General features: G+C 47.4%; 1 protein-coding gene across 4 annotated transcripts in view; it reads left to right on the forward strand.

Moving 5' to 3' along the window:
* The window catches only part of LYN (LYN proto-oncogene, Src family tyrosine kinase), a 111,835-nt gene extending 93,237 nt beyond the window's left edge, over positions 1-18,598 (forward strand). For all 4 annotated transcript variants that reach the window (XM_082858832.1, XM_082858834.1, XM_082858831.1 and 1 more), the window contains exons 11-13: positions 6,335-6,488; positions 9,131-9,262; positions 17,290-18,598. In XM_082858832.1, the coding sequence (XP_082714958.1) occupies positions 6,335-6,488; positions 9,131-9,262; positions 17,290-17,492 (489 nt within the window). In that variant the 3' untranslated portion in view covers positions 17,493-18,598. The remainder of the gene's footprint in view (positions 1-6,334; positions 6,489-9,130; positions 9,263-17,289) is intronic.
* The last annotated feature ends 986 nt before the right edge of the window (positions 18,599-19,584 follow it).

Here is a 19,584-nt window from a genome sequence, read left to right on the forward strand (position 1 = left end):
CAGGGGCTACTCTTGGTTGTGGTGTGCGGGCTTCTCATTGCGGTGGCTTCTCTTGTTGTGGAGCACGGGCTCTAGGCACGCGGGCTTCAGTAGTTGTGGCACATGGGCTCAGTAGTTGTGGCTCGCGGGCTCTAGAGCGCAGGCTCAGTAGTTGCGGCGCACAGGCTTAGTTGCTCCGCGGCATGTGGGATCTTCCCGGACCAGGGCTCGAACCCGTGTCCCCTGCCTTGGCAGGAGGATTCTCAACCACTGCTCCACCGGGGAAGCCCAGGAAGCATCATTTTTAATATCTCCTCTGTGCCTAGAACTTTCACTGGGTACTAGATGCCTGGGATTTCACCAGAAGCCGCTGTGTTACTGGTTCAGGTTGGGATCCCAGTGGGTCACTCACTTACCTAGTAGTTCCTGTCTGTCCTCCCAGGACAGCAGTGCATGCGTGTACACGCACACATGCACACACACACACGCACGTAGAAACATCAAACAGAGAACATGTCACCATATGTTTCCACTGAAGGTACAAAAAGAGGAACTAGGAAATGTACGCCCGCCATGCTATTTGGGCTGAAGAGCTCAAGAAACGACAAGCACATGTAACCCTAAATCAGGTAGCTTTAAACCAGGAGTACAGACACTTCACTAAAGTTATCTCCTTGTATGATTATTCTCATTTTAGGTAATAGGGCTGCTTTTCTACTTCAAATGCCCAGTAGCTTCACACACAGACCCTCTAATACAGAGTTGGAAATTAGCACATGGAGACAAGACATTTTTAGTTCTTCTTTAGTGCTGGCAGGTGGTTTAGAAAGTCAAGGTTTTCTCGTGTTTGTGCATCACTGAGCCTGATGCTGGCATGATGCTGGTGTGGCCCAAGAGGTAGAGAATCCCCTCAGATGATTTAAAGCTGAAAGATTCAATTCAGTTTCCTAAGCCCCCTAAGTAGCGGCCCGGCCCCAGAACCATGATGTGGAGAAAGCGCTTCCGGATTCCCTGCCTCTGAGCTGTAAGGCTGGAGTCCTTCTCCCTTAGTTACAAGAAAAACAAAAGCTCAGGACACACGTTCTGAGCTGCTGATGTGCGAGGCCCAGCCCGCATCCCCGTTATCTGGCCCGTCGCCCCCCCAGCTTCAGCATGGCACCCGCCTCTCCCCACCTGGGCTTTCTCCTGCTGGCTCTGCCCATCTTTGCGCCTTCTTTTTCTTCAGCTGAGTTGTTGGGGAATTCCTCTCCCCAGCGTTAGGAGGGGACTGTTGTCCAGTCCATTGGGGAATTCCTTTCCCCAGCGTTAGGAGGGGACTGTTGTCCAGTCCATCTACTCGTGGTGTTGAGACCGAGAGTTCATTCCAATCTGTCTAGCACTTTAAATCCTAAAATAGCTGAAGTTGAAAAGCATTGGAGCTACCACAGTTCTTCTCCAAGTTCGGTGTGCGTACAGATCTCCCAGAGAGCTTGTTAAAATCCGGGTTCTGATCGAATAAATCAGGGTCAGAATCAAGCTCCCAGAAGGTGATAAGGGACAAGGGCCATTCTCCACCCAGACTGCAGGTCACAACCACCTAGGGAGGCCTCACTCCTCGAGATGCATGTTTAGGTGATTTAGGATGAAACCCGGGTTAAGATAAGATGCCCGGTACACAGCCAGAGTTAAGAAATACTGGTGTAAGGGTTTAAACTTCATTTAACGGCTAAATGCACAGAAGGGAAATTGAAGTCACTTCCAAACCATTGCCCTAACCTGTGGTGTGACCCTAGGAAAGTAATTTCCTTTTAACCCCATCAAATTTCCAAAGGGAAAGACATTTATTGCTTTTTTTTTGCAATATATATATAGGGCTATTTGAATGAAAGAATGTTGTCCTGCTTAATTTTAGCCTGGTTATTTTCATTCTGACAGAGCCTTAACCTCATTCAAGCCCAGAATAGGTCATCATCCATCTTATTTCTCTCTTTTGAGTCATAGGGCAAAGTGGGCTTTACACCTTCTTTGCTCAGTTTAGCTTCTTCTAGACCAAGAAATCAAAATGGGGCAAGTTGCCCCCAAGGGAGCGAAAATTGGTTCTTGGCACATGGGAAAATCTTAGATATTATGATAGTTTGTGGCCCTCCAGGGCTCAGGCCTACCTGACAAAATCCTATTTCTTTGTATTTAATTTTTAAATTAAAACTTTCTCCTTAGGAGATGATAATGGAAAAAGGTTGAGAAACCCTGTTCTAGACAAAGACAACCCAAACCAAGCTTGTATGTCCTTCCTGAGATGGGTATCCTGAGCTCTGCCTGGGGAAGGTTTGTGGTAGCTTTTCTGAGAGGTGAAATTTGGGCTTAACAACAGTGAATTCCAGGAGGAAACTTCAAAAGCATTTTTCTCTCTTCTCAGTAAAATAATATTCTCTCGATGAAAAATTTGAGTTCCAGAAGCATCTAGTTATGAGCTCTCTTGCTGATGGAACATTCTGGAATGTGATCTGGCGGTCAGACACTCCTGGGTGTCAATCCTGGCTCTCTCCTTCCCTCCTGGCTCTCATCAGGTTCTTGTACCTCTTTAAGCTTCATTTGCATGTGTACAATGGAAATAAAACTTACCAGATAGAGTTGTTATTCAGATGAAACGTGAATTGGGTGTAATGAATGTAAAACAGTATCTGGTACATAAAAAGTGCTTCATTAGTGGTGGGAGAAGTAGTGGTTATTAATGTCTAACTATCCATCTATATATCTACCTACCTACCTATCAATCAGCCACCTACCTACCTGTTACCATCATCATCTAAGTGAAATATCTGTGGGCACAAAGCAATCTCCTGAATCAGACTGTGTCCTCACCAAACCGGAGCGACTCCACATAACTCCTTCACAGATCAGCCTTTCTTTTTTTATTTTTTTTATTTTTATTTTGCTGTGTTGGGTCTTCGTTTCTGTGCGAGGGCTTTCTCTAGTTGCGGCGAGCGGGGGCCACTCTTCATCGCGGTACGTGGGCCTCTCACTGTCGCGGCCTCTCTTGTTGCGGAGCACAGGCTCCAGACGCGCAGGCTCAGTAGTTGTGGCTCACGGGTCCAGTTGCTCCGCGGCACGTGGGATCCTCCCAGACCAGGGCTCGAACCCGTGTCCCCTGCATCGGTAGGCGGATTCTCAACCACTGCGCCACCAGGGAAACCCTCAGATCAGCCTTTCTGAGCTAATGGGATTAACGGATACACACTACAATATATAAAGTAGACAAAGAACAAGGACCGACTGTAGAGCACAAGGAGCTATACTCAGTATCTTGTAATAACCTGTGATGGAAAAGAACCTGAAAAAGAATACATATATACCTATGTATAACTGAAGCACTTTGCTCTACACCTGAAACATTGTAAGTCAACCATAATTTAGTTAAAAAGAAAGTAGGAGGCGAGCGCTCCCCTATCCCCGGGTCCCCGAGGATGGCTGAGCCTGGGGGGATGCATTTATGCAACAGCTCTTTCTGCAGTGCTGACAGCGGTTAGACTAAGTGGCCTGGAGAAGCAAGAACGTATTCGTGCAAGCGAAGTTGATCCTAGATCCCATTAGCCAAAGTGGCCTATGATTTCTTCCTGCTGTTGCGAAATAGAGAAATAGAGTTGGATTTACTTTAGCCAAAGTAAATACAATAACCAAAAAAAAAAAAAAAAAAGATTAAGGTTTCAAAAAGAAAGAAAGAAACCAAGAAAGAAAAATGCATATAGACCAGGGAAATAATACTTTTTACATAAGAAGAGGATTGTAGTCTTTCGCGGCCTCCAGACCAGCCCTCTCCGAAAGCTTTTATTTTGCCCTCATATCTATTGTTTATCCCACTTGGCAAGCACTGTTGTTTAGAAACTTGGTCTTGGTGAACGCTATTATTATTGTTTGGAATACGAGCCCCTCAAAGCACTGTGACGTGGAAAAGAAAGCCAAGCCAAGCTGGGCTTGCCGCAAGTCTGTTATTATCTCAGAGAATCATGTTCAAAAATGCATTCGGGTTTGTGTAAATGCAGAACTCGGGTGAGTGTGATAAAAGCCTTACCCGCAAGTTCCCAGGACACTTATATTTATTTATTTATTTTTAATTAATTAATTTATTTATTTATTTGTGGCTGCACTGGGTCTTCGTTGCGGTGCGCGGGCTTCCCATTGCGGTGGCTTCTCTTGTTGCGGAGCACGGGCTCTAGGCGCATGGGCTTCAGTAGTTGCGGCTCGTGGGCTCAGTAGTTGCGACACGTGGACGTGTTGGGATTGCAGCCAGCTTCGGCTCTTCCCGCTTCCTGGCCCAGTTTGTCTAGAATCATTGGGATGTTACATGCGGGCTCAAGAACAGGAGTGTGCCCTAAGGGGTTTACATTCCTGCGATGCCTAGGTGAGCAGGGGGCCCTGGGACCACACACACTGGAGGAGAAGGAGGGTCAGGGAAGGCCTCTCAGCAGAAGGGCCATCTCCCCTGAGACCTGCGGGATGAACTGCCCTGCGACAGGGGCTGCAGGAGCCAGGATCCTGGAGGGAGGCAGTGGTGGGAGGTAGAGGATAATGGACCAGTCACCAGGGCCTTGGGAGTAGCGCTAAGGGGTTCAGACGTTATCTGGAGGCTAGTTTTATGCAGGGAGTGACCTGGGTGGTCTTGCACGAAGGATTAAGGTATTCCTGTCGAGGGATGCTGTGTGAGGCTGGCCCAGCCATCCAGGCAGGGGCTGGACCCCGAGTCCACTCAGCAGGTGTCGCGTGGCCTGGGTCTTCTCCACTCTACCGGCCCGGCCTGCGTGCCACACACGTTATTCTTGGTCATAGTCAAGGTGTACGTTATCACGTTGTCGTTTCTACTAAAGAAGATGCTCAGACCTCTTCTATTCTTTCGGATTTATGATGTTACCTGTTCAAGACTCTTTGGGGCGAGTCCCAGGCGAGCCCCTGGGCTGCCAGGACTTTGGGCCTGAGCTGCTGTGTTCTGATTATTATATGGCAGATTTTCTGGCCACAGAAATAGCAGCCGGTAAATTCCTGCAGCAGAGAGCGAACAGCATAGCATCCTGGTGATATTAAAGACCCAGCACGCTTACCAGAGAACTTCCTTCGGCTCTGAGAAGAGGGGAGTGACATGGCTGAAGCTTCCAGTAGATACACGTGAGAACAGAAAAGATGTAAGGTGGCTTCTCCCTGGTGGTGTTTGCTGTCTGGATGGCAGGACAGCAGTAAGCACCTTAAACAGCTTCAAAATAATGGCAAAGCTGTGGTCAGTAGGTGCCAATGGTTTTTGTACAAATTGACCATTGATGGTGGGTGTAGAGTGAAATTATCCAAGAGGAGTTCAGGGAAGGCCCTCTGGCCAGAAGGAAGCCTAGTGATTGGCCGAGAGGGGAAGCAAGGCGTTCCAGGCGGAGGTCAGGAGAAGCACCCCCCATAGTAAGGAGCTAAAAAGCTTTTGCTGAGCCACAGGGCCTGGCTGAAACAGCGGCGTTTGACTGAGCCAGGAGGATGCTGTTGAGGATGGGGTGTGGGAGTACTCAGGTCCTCCACGCTGAGCCGCCTGGAATTCAAGGTAGAATCCGCAGAATACATTCATTCCTGTGTGACACAATCCTAATTAGTTTCCCTCTAACTGCTCACCAGACACAGCTACTTGGTTCCTCCCTCCCTCCCTCCTTCCCTTCTTTCCTTCCTTCCTACCTTTCCTCCTTCCTTCTTGATTCTTATCTTTATAATTTGGTAATGTTTTCCTTAATAATCCTATTTTGATTCCTTAAAAACTCGATTTCCTAGCAAGCGAGGAGTAGCAGTTTCACCTCCCCTGCTTTATCATTTTATCCCTGCTTCGCTCCTGCTGTCAGCTTTATGTCTGGGTGACTCTGCTCATCCTGGAGGGACTGTGCGGAGAGAGCTTAGAGCCCGGGTCCTGTGGGCAGTCGACTGACCCGACAGCAAGGATGCTGCTGGCCAGGGACAGCCTGTTCTCGACGCCGCAATAATGTATTTGTGTCGGTACAGCACTTCCCTGGCTCTCTTTCCTCGTTCGAAAAACTGGGATACAAACATCTGTGTATCTACATGCAGGAATTTCATAGGATCTGAAGAAAAGTCTCCACGCATTTAAAAAAGGATGAGACATGTAGCTATTGAAATAACCATGTTGAGAGTGATTACCATCGTTGGAGGTTTGGGGGCAGCTATTTTAGAAAGGACTCAAAATGGCGATTGTAATTTACCCACTGTTTTAAATTTTTGAATGATCGGAATATCGTACATGAAAGGATTTCAGGAACTCAGAAGTTTTCTGGTTTTCCTCCATATGTCCCTATATGGGCCTAAATGGAACATCTAAAGGAGAGCCTTCTTCTGTTTCCAGATCGCGGAGGGAATGGCGTACATTGAGAGGAAGAACTACATCCACAGGGACCTACGAGCCGCTAACGTCCTGGTCTCCGAGGCCCTCATGTGCAAAATCGCAGATTTTGGCCTTGCTCGAGTGATTGAGGATAACGAGTACACAGCCAGGGAAGGTACGTTCCCGGAACGACCCTTAGGCGTTTGGTTATTGTTTCATTTTATTTTGTTTTTGCCTGTTTTTTTTTGTTTGTTTTTTTTTGCGGTACGCGGGCCTCTCACTGTTGCAGCCTCTCCCGTTAGCGGAGCACAAGCTCCGGACGCGCAGGCTCAGCGGCCATGGCTCACGGGCCCAGCCGCTCCGCGGCACGTGGGATCTTCCCGGACCGGGGCACGAACCCGCCTCCCCTGCATCGGCAGGCGGACTCCCAACCACTGCGCCACCAGGGAAGCCCGTTTTTGCCTGTTTTTAACAAAGTAATTACAATAGGCATCATTAGAAAAAGAATTCATTTGGTACAATATTCAAAATGTACCATAGTTGCTGTTTGCGGTTTATTCTAATAATTGTTTTGAAAAATTACTCTCTTGATTAGCTCTGCAAGGTACTTTTATAAAATTTACAAATGCTGTCGTTTGTATTTCGATTAAGCAAGGCAAAACAAAATGAGATTTGACAGGATCATGATTCTTTGTTCATATTACTTGTTAGAGCTTTTCACCAGAACAGTGAAGTATACTTTCCTTAACTATCGAGAAAATATTTGTAACAGTAAGTCTATACTCTATATTCTGGCCTTTTAACTACAAATTAAAACATGGAAATTATCACACACACAGAAGTAAATATAACACTACAACAATACACTCCTTTATTTTCCCACCTTCCATATTATATATGTAAACCAAAAAACGCACAGAGTAAATCTTCGAGTTCCTGGCCTGTCATTCTGGGGCCAGCCCTGTCTGGGGCTGCACTGACCTTTCCTGTTGCAGATTCTTCTCTGTTGCTTATGATCTGAGGATTCTGATGGTCTCGCTCGTGAAAGTGGAGTGGGTTTTTTTGCAGTGCTTTCTCTCTTCTGAAAGAGCCAAGCACTTTCTTCGACATTCCTAAGAATTGTTGAACAAGGATTATTTTAACTACATGTGTGTTATTTCTGGAAGGTACCCACAGAATTTATAGAGGTGACAAACAAATTGAAACTTGATCGATTTGATTTGTCTAGCATCTCCTGCATTCGTCATACTTACGGTAGTTCTCCTGCCTCACGTTTGCATTCTCTTAGGTGGATTATAGTTTATCCTTGGCCTTAATTATCTTCAGCGAAGTGGCGGGTCAAGGAAAATAGTCTGAGGAGAAGTAGCTAAAAGGTAGTGAGCATCTGCAGCGTGCCAGCGGCTATTCTAAGTGCTTTCCATACATCATCTCGTTTATCTTTGCAATAACCCTATGTGATAAGTAGTATTATTGTTTCCACCTTATAGATGAGAACAAAGGAGAGGTTCAGAAGCTTCTGAGGACCCATAGTAAGTGCTAGAGCCAGGACTCAAACCCAGGAGATGTGGCCTCAAAGTGCATGAGTCGGAATTTATGACATCGGTTTTATAGAATTTGACAAGCCTAGAGTCTCACAGAAATAACCGTTCTCGCGAGAAACAGGTGGCCTAATGCAGAGAGCTCGGGTCCTAGAACGAAACAGTAGGTCACCTCAGGGCAAAAGTCAGGATATTTGCCCTCACTGGTATTTCCTCTGTGCCAAGCATGCAGACCCACCCACTTAACCCTGATGGCAACAGGGGAGGTTCTGCTGTTTACTCATTTCATGGATGGAAGTGCCAAGAAGGTGCAGAAACAGTAAGTGTCTTGCTGGGGTCATACCTGGCTGGAAACAGCAGAACCGGGAGTCAAGCCCCCCCAAGGCCATGCTGGACCCCAGGCTCCACCCAGCCACGCCCCACGCATAGGCCCCGCCCCTGGCCCCGCCCCAACCACAGCCCCGCCCTTCCTGGCCCCGCCCTGTGCGCTAGGTCTGGACTTCACAGAAAAGTCTAAAGCAAAGACATAGTGAAGGCAAATGTATTTTAAAAATTCTATAGTAGTTGGTGGAAAGCCCTTGCCTTTCCAGGGTGCAGAAGTGCCCAAGTCCCCTGCTTCCCTTGAGGTGACCCTGCGAGTTCCCCGGCGCCAGGCTTGCCTCCCAATGTGACCCGGCGGCTAAGTCGACCTGAGCCTCACCAGCTTCTCGTGAGAAACCTAGTTTCATCGTCATCTCACTCTGGGCAGATCATCAACCTACGCAGTTCCTAGAAGAGTAGTAATGTTTGGTCCTATCAAATGAAAGCTTGGAGTAGCATCTAAAATCCCCGTTGGTACGGGCTTCAAGAGATTTGTCCACAAGAGTATACACATCGAGATATGTATATTCCGTATAAACATGCTCTGGGTCATTAGAGAAAATGTGAACACGAAGGATACACGCTGTAGAAGGGACAGGTGTACAGGCTAAGAATAGATGCCTTTCCATTCGGTGTCATGTTCTCATGTTTCAAGTGTGCTAGTTGTGATTTCGCTAAGACAATACACAAGAAACTTTGCTTCTTAAGAGGGGAATGCCCGCGAGGGAAACAGAGGGAGGCAAACATTCTTAGTATGACATTTTGTACCATCTCTATTTTCTACTGTGTGTATGTGTTAACCTGTTCAAAATCATTCATTAAAATTTTCCCCGCAAAGGAAAGTGTGAGGGTCACACGCCCATGACTCTTTTGTTTCAGCTCAGAGACCCAAGTAAAACACCTGTGTCTTCTGCTCTAGGTGCTAAGTTCCCCATTAAGTGGACAGCTCCAGAAGCAATCAACTTCGGATGTTTCACTATTAAGTCTGACGTGTGGTCCTTTGGAATTCTCCTGTACGAAATCGTCACCTATGGGAAAATTCCCTACCCAGGTATCAGTTACTTACCTATTTCCATTCACTTGGTATATATGAGAAAAAAGCCAAGTGGCACGAGTCATAAAAAGATAAACTTATATCCAAAAGTAAAGTAAGCCCACGGTGCCAGAACTTTATTTTGACTGTCGGCACTGGAAGGTGTCCTAAGATATGCTTAGAAACTTCTCTGCCATCTTGCCTGATGGAGTGCATATTCTTTTGCTTCGCTAATCAATTCCACCCCTTGCTGCCTAGAATGTGCCTGGCACCATCACAGGTACTGCTGATAAGGATGCATTAGAGGATTAGACACAGGTGCGCCTCCCATGATAAGGCTTTTACAATTCTTTCTCGGTCAGCTTTGAAACAGAAGTTCACACAAGGGACTTTGGAGTCTCTGCCTCGTCAGGAAATAACCACCCCTGTGTGTGAGTGACAGATTCTTCAGATCTCTGACTTACTGGACGTGGGGACATCGTTCAGTATTTCCGGATTCCTAACCTCCTCGGAGCCAGATTCTCCCAGCTCTCCCTTTTTCCAGGATCCATGCTGGAATGTGCAAGAAGAGGGATTTTTCCCCAAGCTGTCACATTCTTGTTAATGTTTGGCTTTTAACAAAATGAACGGATACGGCCAATTTTAAATTAAATCTTTAGTGTTTAAGTCATTCCCTCGTTCAAAAAATATCTGAGGGAGCCCAGGCACTCACGAGGTGCCCGGATGGAGCAGTGCCAGCTTTTGCCCTTGAGAGCTAATACTTGAGGAGGGAGAGACTGATAACAATCACTAATAATAATCACTGGTAATAGGGCCAGTGCGTAGGATGGGAGGGGTGCCATGGAGGGGGCACGGTGGTGTAGGGATCAGGGGGTGGGGCAGGGCTGCAGGTTCTAAACAGTGATCCCGGCAGCAGCAGGGAACTCGGGGACTTGACAGAAGGGCCTGGGTGGCCCACGGGGTCCCGATCAGGGGCTGGAGGCACGGAGCTGGGCGGGAGCGGACGCGAGCCTCAGGGGCCACGCAGGGGCTTCGGGAGCTTTGGGACAGAGCAGTCGCACGGCCTTTGCGCTCCTCGTCACCCTCACTGCCCTTCGGGGTTGAGCCGTAGAGAAGCTGGGGCCCGGGGGGCCAGCCGGAGGGGAAGGCCTTCAGTGGTGCCTGTGCAGTGGGCTGACTGTACCGTGAAACCCCTCTGGTGCCCGCATTTCATATTCTGACGGCCGCTCTGTTCTAGACACTGAAGTTCATGAATAGCACCCCTGCAAAATGGGGACAGTATTTCCTGATCAGCCCGGATATCTGACATTATATATCTATAACCTATAACCTATAGAGAAAGATTATATATATATATATATGACATCTGATCAGATAAACACGCAGCCTCACACATGTTGTGTGGTATGTGCTGCATGCTCCACAGTGATGCCAGACGAGGCCCTGAGGCTCTGAGAAGGGCACTCTTGCCCAGAACTGCATCACGAGCTCCTGGCAGAGCCGCTGCGGAATCCCGGCCTTCTCAGTCTGACCTGCTGTGCTCAATGCCCACGATTAGAAAATGCTCGGGGTGAAAAACCATAAAAATTATAAAATAACCAGGAGAAAAGCAGTGAGGATCTCACACACACACACACACACACACACAAACCTGATAGGACCAACCAGAGAGCATCCGTTGGTCTATTCTGCGGTCTCTTGTCCTCTGATAGGACCAGGGATGTGTCATCCTTCGGGAGTTCTGGGTTGATGAGGTTTCCCAGTCACAAGCGTTGTATGTTATGAGAGCCTCTAGCGTTAGGACATGTGAACAGAGCGGACAGTCCTACTTACTTATTATCAGAGGACTCGATCCATAGAGAGCATGGAAACTGGTGAACATAGACAGTACATGCCAGTTCCGTCACTGTTATAAAACTGCTTCCGACAGGCCCACTGACAATTAAGTTATCAGAGAATACTTTCTTTACCCAGAAAAGCGCTGGACATGTCTCTTTTTTGTGTGGTTTAGAAGCTATAGGCCTAGCTTTGCAAAATAAAAAGGCACTAAGAGAAAGAAAAGGGGAATAAAAACAGAAAAGAAATAAGAAAGTCTCCTATAAAATGAACAGAGGAAAAAAAAAAGACTAAAAGGTGTAATATATCAAAATGTTACTATCCTTGAGCAATGAAATAACAGGTTACATTATTTTTTTCTTGATAAATTCCTGAAGCGGCTAACTTTTTACAAGTATGCTTTTATTAAATATTTTACTTCTTGTCTACAAAATATATTTAAAAAATCAGGTGGTGCAAGAGGCTTCTGATGGGAACTTGCTCCCGGGGCCTCACCTTGTCGGCTCCTGAGACGCACTGGCTTTCGGGAATCCTGGCTATTCATCCTAACATTTGCTGTTCATCGTTCTAACTATTATACGCAGACTCTTCTTTCCTAAGTCAAGATTTTCCTCAATTTTAGTTATTATTAAATAAGAATATGGTCACACGGTTCTAAGTCCAAGAGGTACAAAGAGGTGTAAGGTGACAGGTGCGTCTGTCTGCAGCCACGCAACCCCTGCTCCCAAGGCAGCCACTGTTCTCAATTTCTGGTGCATCCGTCAGAGACATCCCAGGAATATCAAGGCGTATATAACTAGAGCTGTACCAAGTACACAGAGTGACTGGATGCCCAAACGGATAGCAGCCACAGAAAACAGACCCTGGGAGTGTGAGAATAAAATGTACAATGTTGTTAGTAAACTTATCAAAACTCTGGTCGTCAAATACGAAGTAAGCGCTAGTGGAGCACGAGAGTGTCGTTTCCCATTTGCAGTCCTACTCGCTGAACAGACGCTTTGAACTGGCATAGCTGGCGCCGCGAACTTCTGTGCACATGGGGTGTAATGCAGAAAAGGGCTTTTCCGTCACCTGCTTTTTAGGAAAGGGCTTTGCACCTAGTCGTTGTATTTGGGGCAAATCTCAAAACTCCTTTGTCTTCGTTTACTGTTAGTCCATTTCAACCATATTTTATTGTTATGTTTTTAAATGTGTAGCCCCTAGTTATGAATTTAAATGTGCAGCCCCTAGACCGAAAGCTCTTGCCGTGATGCACTCTCCCCTCATGGGTGGGGACGCCGAATGAGTAAACAGATCACGATTGTTGCGTGCTCGACTTTGGAGATTGTCTCGTGAAAATTGGAGGCATCAAAGATAATATTCTTCTAGTTCGTACCTAGAAGATAGACTCCGCTCCAAATAGGACTTCTTCTGGAGAGATTCGTGCCCTAAATATACTTAAACAGCTAAATAAGTCCAGTTACCAAATTTGTTTATGTTACGAACGCTAGTTCACCAAACGTCCTCACCTAGAATTTTAAGCAACTTCTTCCACTGACCTCAGCTTTCCGAGTGGCTGCCCTGAAGGCTGATGGCTTCTGTACCTATCTCCTCCCTAGGATCCCGTTTCCTCTATAGAAGCATTCGAGATCCTTCTTTGTCCCTGAGATTTATGGCCATGTACCTTGGTGTGACACTTCTGTCATTTTTATGTCATGCTCGGTACCTGTTTTGTTCTTTTGATTTGGAAACTTGTAGCCATAGATTTTGGGAAGTTTTCGTGTATTGCTTCTTTGAAAATTCGCTCCTTGCCTCTTTCCAAATCACTCACTGGTAGGACAGTAGACCTCCTGGGGTGATCGTCAGAGCCCCCTGTCTACACTTCTGTCCCTGTCATCCTGTCCTCTGTCCTCCTCTGAGGCTTACCTTCTCCCCCTTGCTTCGGTGAGACGTCTTGTGGGAACAAGGGCCTCTGGACCACCGGGCTCACTGTCAGCATCCTCACCCGGCAGTATCTTCAGGTCTGTTCTCTGGGACTATTGAGTTCCTTCTGAAGAGGATCTTCCAGGCCCTGCCGGTGGGAGCACCGCCTGGCCATCAGCGTTCCGGAGGTGCCCTGGGGAGCGGACATCAGCGTCTTTCTTTGCTGTTGTTGTGGGTTTTCTTATTGTGGTAAAAGAAACACAGAATAACATTTACCATCGCAACCATTGTTAAGTGTGTGGTTTAGTGGCATTAAGTACATTCGCAGTGCTGTGCGACCATCACCACTGTTCATTTCCAGAACTTTTTCATCTTCCCAAACTGATACTGTGGTCCTTCGGGGTATTAGACACTAAGTCCCCATTCCACCTGCCCCCCCAGCGCCTGGTCACCTCTGTTCTACCTTCCGTCTCTAGGAATTGCACTGCTCTCGGCGCTCCTGTAAGTGGAATCGTACCGTATGTGTCCTTTTGTGCCGGGTTCATTTCACTCAGCTTGGCGTCCTCAGGTGCAGCCCGGCTGTGGCCCGGGCCAGGTGCGCCTCACTCTCCTTGCTCCCAGTGTCCTCCGCGCCCCCTGCACCCCGTCCACTGGGCCTGGAGCTTCTCTCCTTCCATCCCTCCGGCGTTATCCTGGGCACCTGCGAGGCGGGTTCCAGGTCCAGGCCTGCCTGCAGCACCGACCTCAGCCCGGGAGCGCCCCATCCCAAGACGTGGTGACCAGACATCCACTGCTGACTCCTCTGTGGCGGGCGCTCGGGTCACGTTCCTCCTCTGGGCTCAGACCACTTCTGCCTCTGGCTGACAGGTGTCTCCCGATTACATCAGAGACGCCGTTCTTCTCTTTCGTGTTCTCTTTTGGTTTGGGGATGAATTAAAGGGAAAAAGGGAGGTGGGGCAAAAAGATCCTTCACTATCTTAAAAGCAACACTGTAGTCATATTTGTATAGCCATTTTCTAAAGAAACTAGAGGGGACCTTTGTGGTTGGGGGTTCGTTTTGCTTCGCTCTTATAAAGAGAAAGGAGGTTTGAGAAAGACGAAGCTTTCGGAAGCATCGTGTCTTTTCTGGCTGCTTCTTGCCAGGTATATCTATAGCATCTTAAGCTATATGTGAACCAGAATCAGGAAACTCGTCGTGCTACAAATGCTCCATCACAAGCAGCGCTCAGAAAAAAATAATTTGCCGCTGGGCGGGAGCCTGCGGTCCCGGGCCGGCTGCACTTCCTTTGCTCACACATACAGGCTCGCTCTGTCGTTAACGATCGTCCTGGTTCCTGGAGCGTCCGGGCTTCTGTCTCCTGTCGCCAACCCCCGTCCCTTTTCTCATCTCTGCTCTACTGCGTTCTTCTCCCTCCCTTGCTCCCTCACCAACTTTTAGTCTCTGCCAATTCCTACCGACTCCAGATGTCACCTCCTGCCCACGCCCCGGCTCCGTCTCCTGAGCTGGCTTCCCCACTGGGCTGTATGCCATTTGAGGACAGGACTCTGTCTTAGTCATCTTTGTACCTCTCGGAGCTTAATGCCAGCTCATTACCCGTAGGAAGTACTCACTACACGCTTGTCGAAAGGAGGGAGGATGGAATATGAAGTTGCTTTTGCCTTTAAAGATTACCAGCCAGCGGGTGTTTGCCTTCTTCAACCTAACAACAGACCGGCACCGGGCTTAATCTTAGGGTTCGGTCAAGGTCTTTCTCCTCTCTTTCTTTCTTCCATCAGACTTGTCCGTTGACAGCCGTATTTTGTTGGTAGATTTACTTGTACATAAAAAGACAGACTTCAGATTTCCTTCTTTTTGTTCCTCTTATCAAGTCAGATTCCCCAGGCAGGCTGGGGCGTGCCTGGCCTTCCTCTGCATCATTGAGAGAGTTCTTCGGAGTTAGGAGGACATACAAGAACAAGGAAGACAGAAACCTGCAGCGCAGCAGCGTGGGCCCTAGAAAGGTTTATTTATCTTCTGTGGGCACGCTCTGACCTTTTCTGCAACTGGGGCTCCTCCAGGAAGGAGGCGAAAGAGGTATTCCTACCCAGCCTTGCAGGTCCAGCGGCTGTTTCCTTCATCCTGGATATTAATCCTCCTGCCAGGACCCCAGAACTTTCCCCAACGCCCATGTAGAAGTAAACACGGATCTTTCTTCAGAAATTTATCCAGGTGAAGCTTGGCTAGTTACAGAAGCCAGAGCAATGCTGAAGCCACATAATTTATGGAGACCAGGAGCCCAATTAAAGAAAGCGATGCAAATCAGCCCCTTGGCTTCAAGCAATGAGAAGCAAATGAAGTGTTCCAGTTAGAACATTCCCGTTACACAAATATTTGAAGATGATGTTGCAGAAGTAGACTTGAGCAAAATTAATTCACCCTGTAAACAACTTTCAAGAGATCTTAACAGTTATAAGGTTGGCTTGGATCTTCCCATTTCACAAACAAGGGCTCTTCCAAGACGGAAATAGTCGTGTCTCTTTTCAGGGCTTTAAATCCAGGCAGGGCCCTTCAGTCACTGTGTCCTTAGAAGAAGAAAGGTTAGTTAAGGGCAAAGGAGTTCAGAGGTCACTGATTATGACCCACAGTAAGAAACAGACAGAAACCCGTTCCATATGTAAAACAAAAGTTTCACAAGACCACACTGGCCTTTGCCATGTACAGCGCACTCTGATCTTTTCTAGTTTATTATATTGGTAATTTATATTTTTAAATACTGGTAGCTCCCCCAAAATCAATTTATTGATCCCAAATGGGTGGTGACGCACAATCTGAAAAACACGGATTTGAGAATAAATTCAAAAGAAGGTTCTGTTTCCAGTCAAGTCAAAGATGTTTCCCCTAAACTGTCTAGTTACCTTTTAGGATCTTTCCAGTGACCGCTAGTGGTAAAATCTATGGCTATGGAAAGGAGATAACTATGGAAAGGGAATGGTTGGGGTGAATGGAGCTCCCCGTGTGCCAGATACTATATGCGTTCTACGCGTGAAAACATTCCACATGAGGTACAGCTCCTCACTAGAGGAGCCCATGTTCCTACAGAATAAGGTAGCCACAAAATAGGCCAAACACCCAGCTGTGGATAAGTCCTGCTAGAACTGCCAAAGGAGCATGTCTCGATATCCCACTTTAGCACTGGAGGAAAATGTTATTAAAATGACCCTTTTTTCCTTAAAGCTATTCTCAGTATCAAAGATGGACAGTTCAGCATCTGAACTGCCCTGAGACATGTGACCACAGTAAAAGCCATCCTCCGTGGTCAGCTCTCTTGCAGAGCCACAGTAAAAGCCATCCTCCGTGGTCAGCTCTCTCGCAGAGCCCCGTAGGAAGAGCGAGCAGCCTGCTTCCCCCGCCGGCTGTTGAGATGTGCTCTTTCCCACAGCCTGGCGGACTCTGCCTCTTACTGTACTGAAGGCCGGGACCATTTGAGGAGTGGGGATTAAACAATTGGTCCGGCTGACTTAAGGATCCTGACTTCTTTAAGTACACTTACGATGAAAAGCTAGTTTTGAAAAAGTATTGGTAGGAGCTACTGTACGGGAAAATGATCTTTTTGGTATTACAGGTAGAAGCTGGAAAAAAAGTACTACAAAAGAAAGTGAGATTAAGTGTTAGGATTGGGCTGTTCATTCACAAGGTCTGTCAAGTCCAGTGTCCTTTGTCATTAGAACTCACTTTGTCTTCCATTTACCACGTTGCCTGTTTTCACTTTGGCAGCTGAATGGTGCCTTGATCGCCTTCGTACTAACATTTATTTCATCGCTTACAGAAATTTCCTTAGCCTCTGTACCAGTTTTCAGAGCTGCCAGCACAAAATACCACAAACTGAGTGGCTCAAACGACAGAAATTAATTTTCTCCTGGTTCTGGAGGCCGCAAGTCCAAGATCAAGGTGTCGGCAGGCTTGCTTTCTCTCGAGGCTTGTCCTTGGCTTGAGACGGCCGTCTTCTCCACGTGTCTCCCCCGACCTTTCCCAATCTCCTCTTCTTACAAGGACACCAGTCAGAGGCAGTTAGGGACCACCCTGAAGGGTTCATTTTGACTTGACCACCCCTTTAAAGGCCTTAGCTCTAAATGCAGTCACATTCTGAGGTCCTGGGGGCTAGGAGTGCAACCTAGGGGTTTGCAGGGGAGGGCATGGTGGGAACACAGCTCAGCCCACGGCAGCCTCCGAAGCTTTGCTTCAGCCGCAGATGCAGGAGGTGGGTACCACTGCGGCGCGCGAGCCTGGGCCAGGCTTCTAAACGGTACCTGTGCTTTCTCGGCCTCAGGGAGAACGAACGCCGACGTGATGACCGCCCTGTCGCAGGGCTACCGGATGCCCCGCATGGAGAACTGCCCGGACGAGCTCTACGACATCATGAAAATGTGCTGGAAAGAAAAGGCCGAGGAGAGGCCCACGTTCGACTACCTGCAGAGCGTCCTGGACGACTTCTACACGGCCACGGAGGGCCAGTACCAGCAGCAGCCTTAGGGCGCGGGGGACTCAGGCCACTCACGGGACGGCTGCCTCCTTAGGAAGGAAAACGTAACAATCCCTGCTCACTAGTTATTTCCTGGGCTGGGGTCACCGGCCACCCCTGCTTCCCACACACAAGGCTAACACTCAGGAAGAACACCCCCCATGGGAAAGGATTCTGCTCGCAAGGGCCACTGCCCACCAGTGCGTGGCCTGGCCTGCTCCCCGTGGGCAGTCCGGCCTCGCTAGACCATCCTCTGGACACGGGCTTCTGAGAAGACAACACCTGTCCCGCCAAAAGTGCACCCATGTCGGCCTCGTGTTTACAAGGGGGTGTGTGACTCAGAGGTTCAGAGGCCATTTCAGTAAATCCCAGACAGGAGCACAGCTAAACTCATTTATGAAAGTAAAATAACATATGCCTTTCATGACGCTTCTTTGTATTTTCTCTAGGCTTTAGCTTCTCTGTTTAAAAAAAACAAATTTACTAATCCAACCTGTTAGATTTTGCAGGTGAAGTCAGAAGCTTCAGTGTCGTTCCCAGATTTCAGTGATCTCCCACCCCCTGCAATCTGAAACTGTTCAGTGTTTCCTTCGGTGGAGGCCGCTCAGAACCCCAGCTGGGAAAAGGGGGTCTCTTTCCTTGAAAGCGTCACCTGCAAACAGACAGGGCAGCCGTGTTAAGCGACATGGACCGCCCCCCGCAGCAGCCGGGGTTTGCCCAGACCACCCTGGAAAGGCGCTTTAGAAACTGCTCTGCCATAAGAAGGAATACTTTCTAACGGTTCAGCTTTTCAAATCCACAATTTCCTGTATCCAGACTTTTTTGGACAATGTAGTTTGGAAGAACAATAAGATTCTGATCTCTGCAGAAACTTCTAGGGCCTTACAAAACATCAGAATTTTCTTTATTGCTTCAAGTGATTTTGAATATTGTTTTAATGATCAAGTATTCATTTTAGTCAAACTCTAGAAAGTAACAATGCCATATTTGCGGGCTATTTCTGTGATTCAGCAATCTTTTCTAAATTGTGTAAGGTCTGTGTGAGACTATTTATATGAAGATATGATGGAAAATAAATGAGTCAGGAGGCTCCACTGAGCCACTGGAGCAAGAGAGACGAGAGGTTTTGTTTATTCAGTTTTTCTACTGTAAAAGCTTTGAATGGAAAATGCTATATCACATCACATTTCACTTATGCTGTTGTGTATATACCTAACATTTCAATTTTTAATTTTAATTTTAATTACTGGCCCAGTAACGTGAAGCTTTTCACTGGTGTTTAACATTTCCTACTGTCATCAATATAAAAATGAGTACCAGGTGGTGGGGGTGGGATGAGAGGTGATTCCATTAGATACATCCTTCAAAAAATTGTATACAAGTTCTACCTCCATCTTTTGAGTGTTTTCAGATTGGAGAACGGAGGAGTTGCTGGGCTGGACAGCTGATTATCCTTTTATGGGGGCCCAACAGGATTTGTTTTCAAACAGGCTTAGCAAGCACCATTACAATTTCACTTTGTTTGTGTTGCCTAGATGTTGGGTGCCTGGGGAAAGGGATGGAATATTTTGCTTTCCCTAAATTTTAACTTCTTTTCCCGTGTGATCTTTTTTTAGAACAAAAACAAAAACAAAAATGGTCCTTTCTAAAACAGTCTAAAATTCTCAATTCACAAGAGCCATCTCCACACAGGTGAACTATTAGCATCTAATGCCTGCATAGCCGGTCACCTGATTCGCCACGGCGCATCTACAAACACCCACCTGTTCACGCTTTAGTTCAGAATCACACACGTGACCCAGCGTGGAGAGAAAGTGTAAGGAATCCCTAAAGCAAAAAGAAGTCTCTAAGAAATTACTAAATTCATCTTCACCGTGTTTTTCTCCTCACAATTCTGCTTCCTTTGGCCATTTTACTTTCCACTGTCCCCCTCGGTCAAGTCTGTGCTCCTTTGCTTCCAGCATCTCCTCCGTCACCTCGTGCCTCCTGGCTTACTCTCAGCCTGTGCCCATACACAGGGTGCTCGGTGGACAGCACGCACCGTTAGGGTTCCTGGCAGGCAGAATCAGGGGCTGGGTAGGTGTTTGTTTAATCTCGGTGTGC

This window comes from Leucopleurus acutus, assembly GCF_964270905.1.
Source record: "Leucopleurus acutus genome assembly, chromosome: 17".
Taxonomy (NCBI): domain Eukaryota; kingdom Metazoa; phylum Chordata; class Mammalia; order Artiodactyla; family Delphinidae; genus Leucopleurus; species Leucopleurus acutus.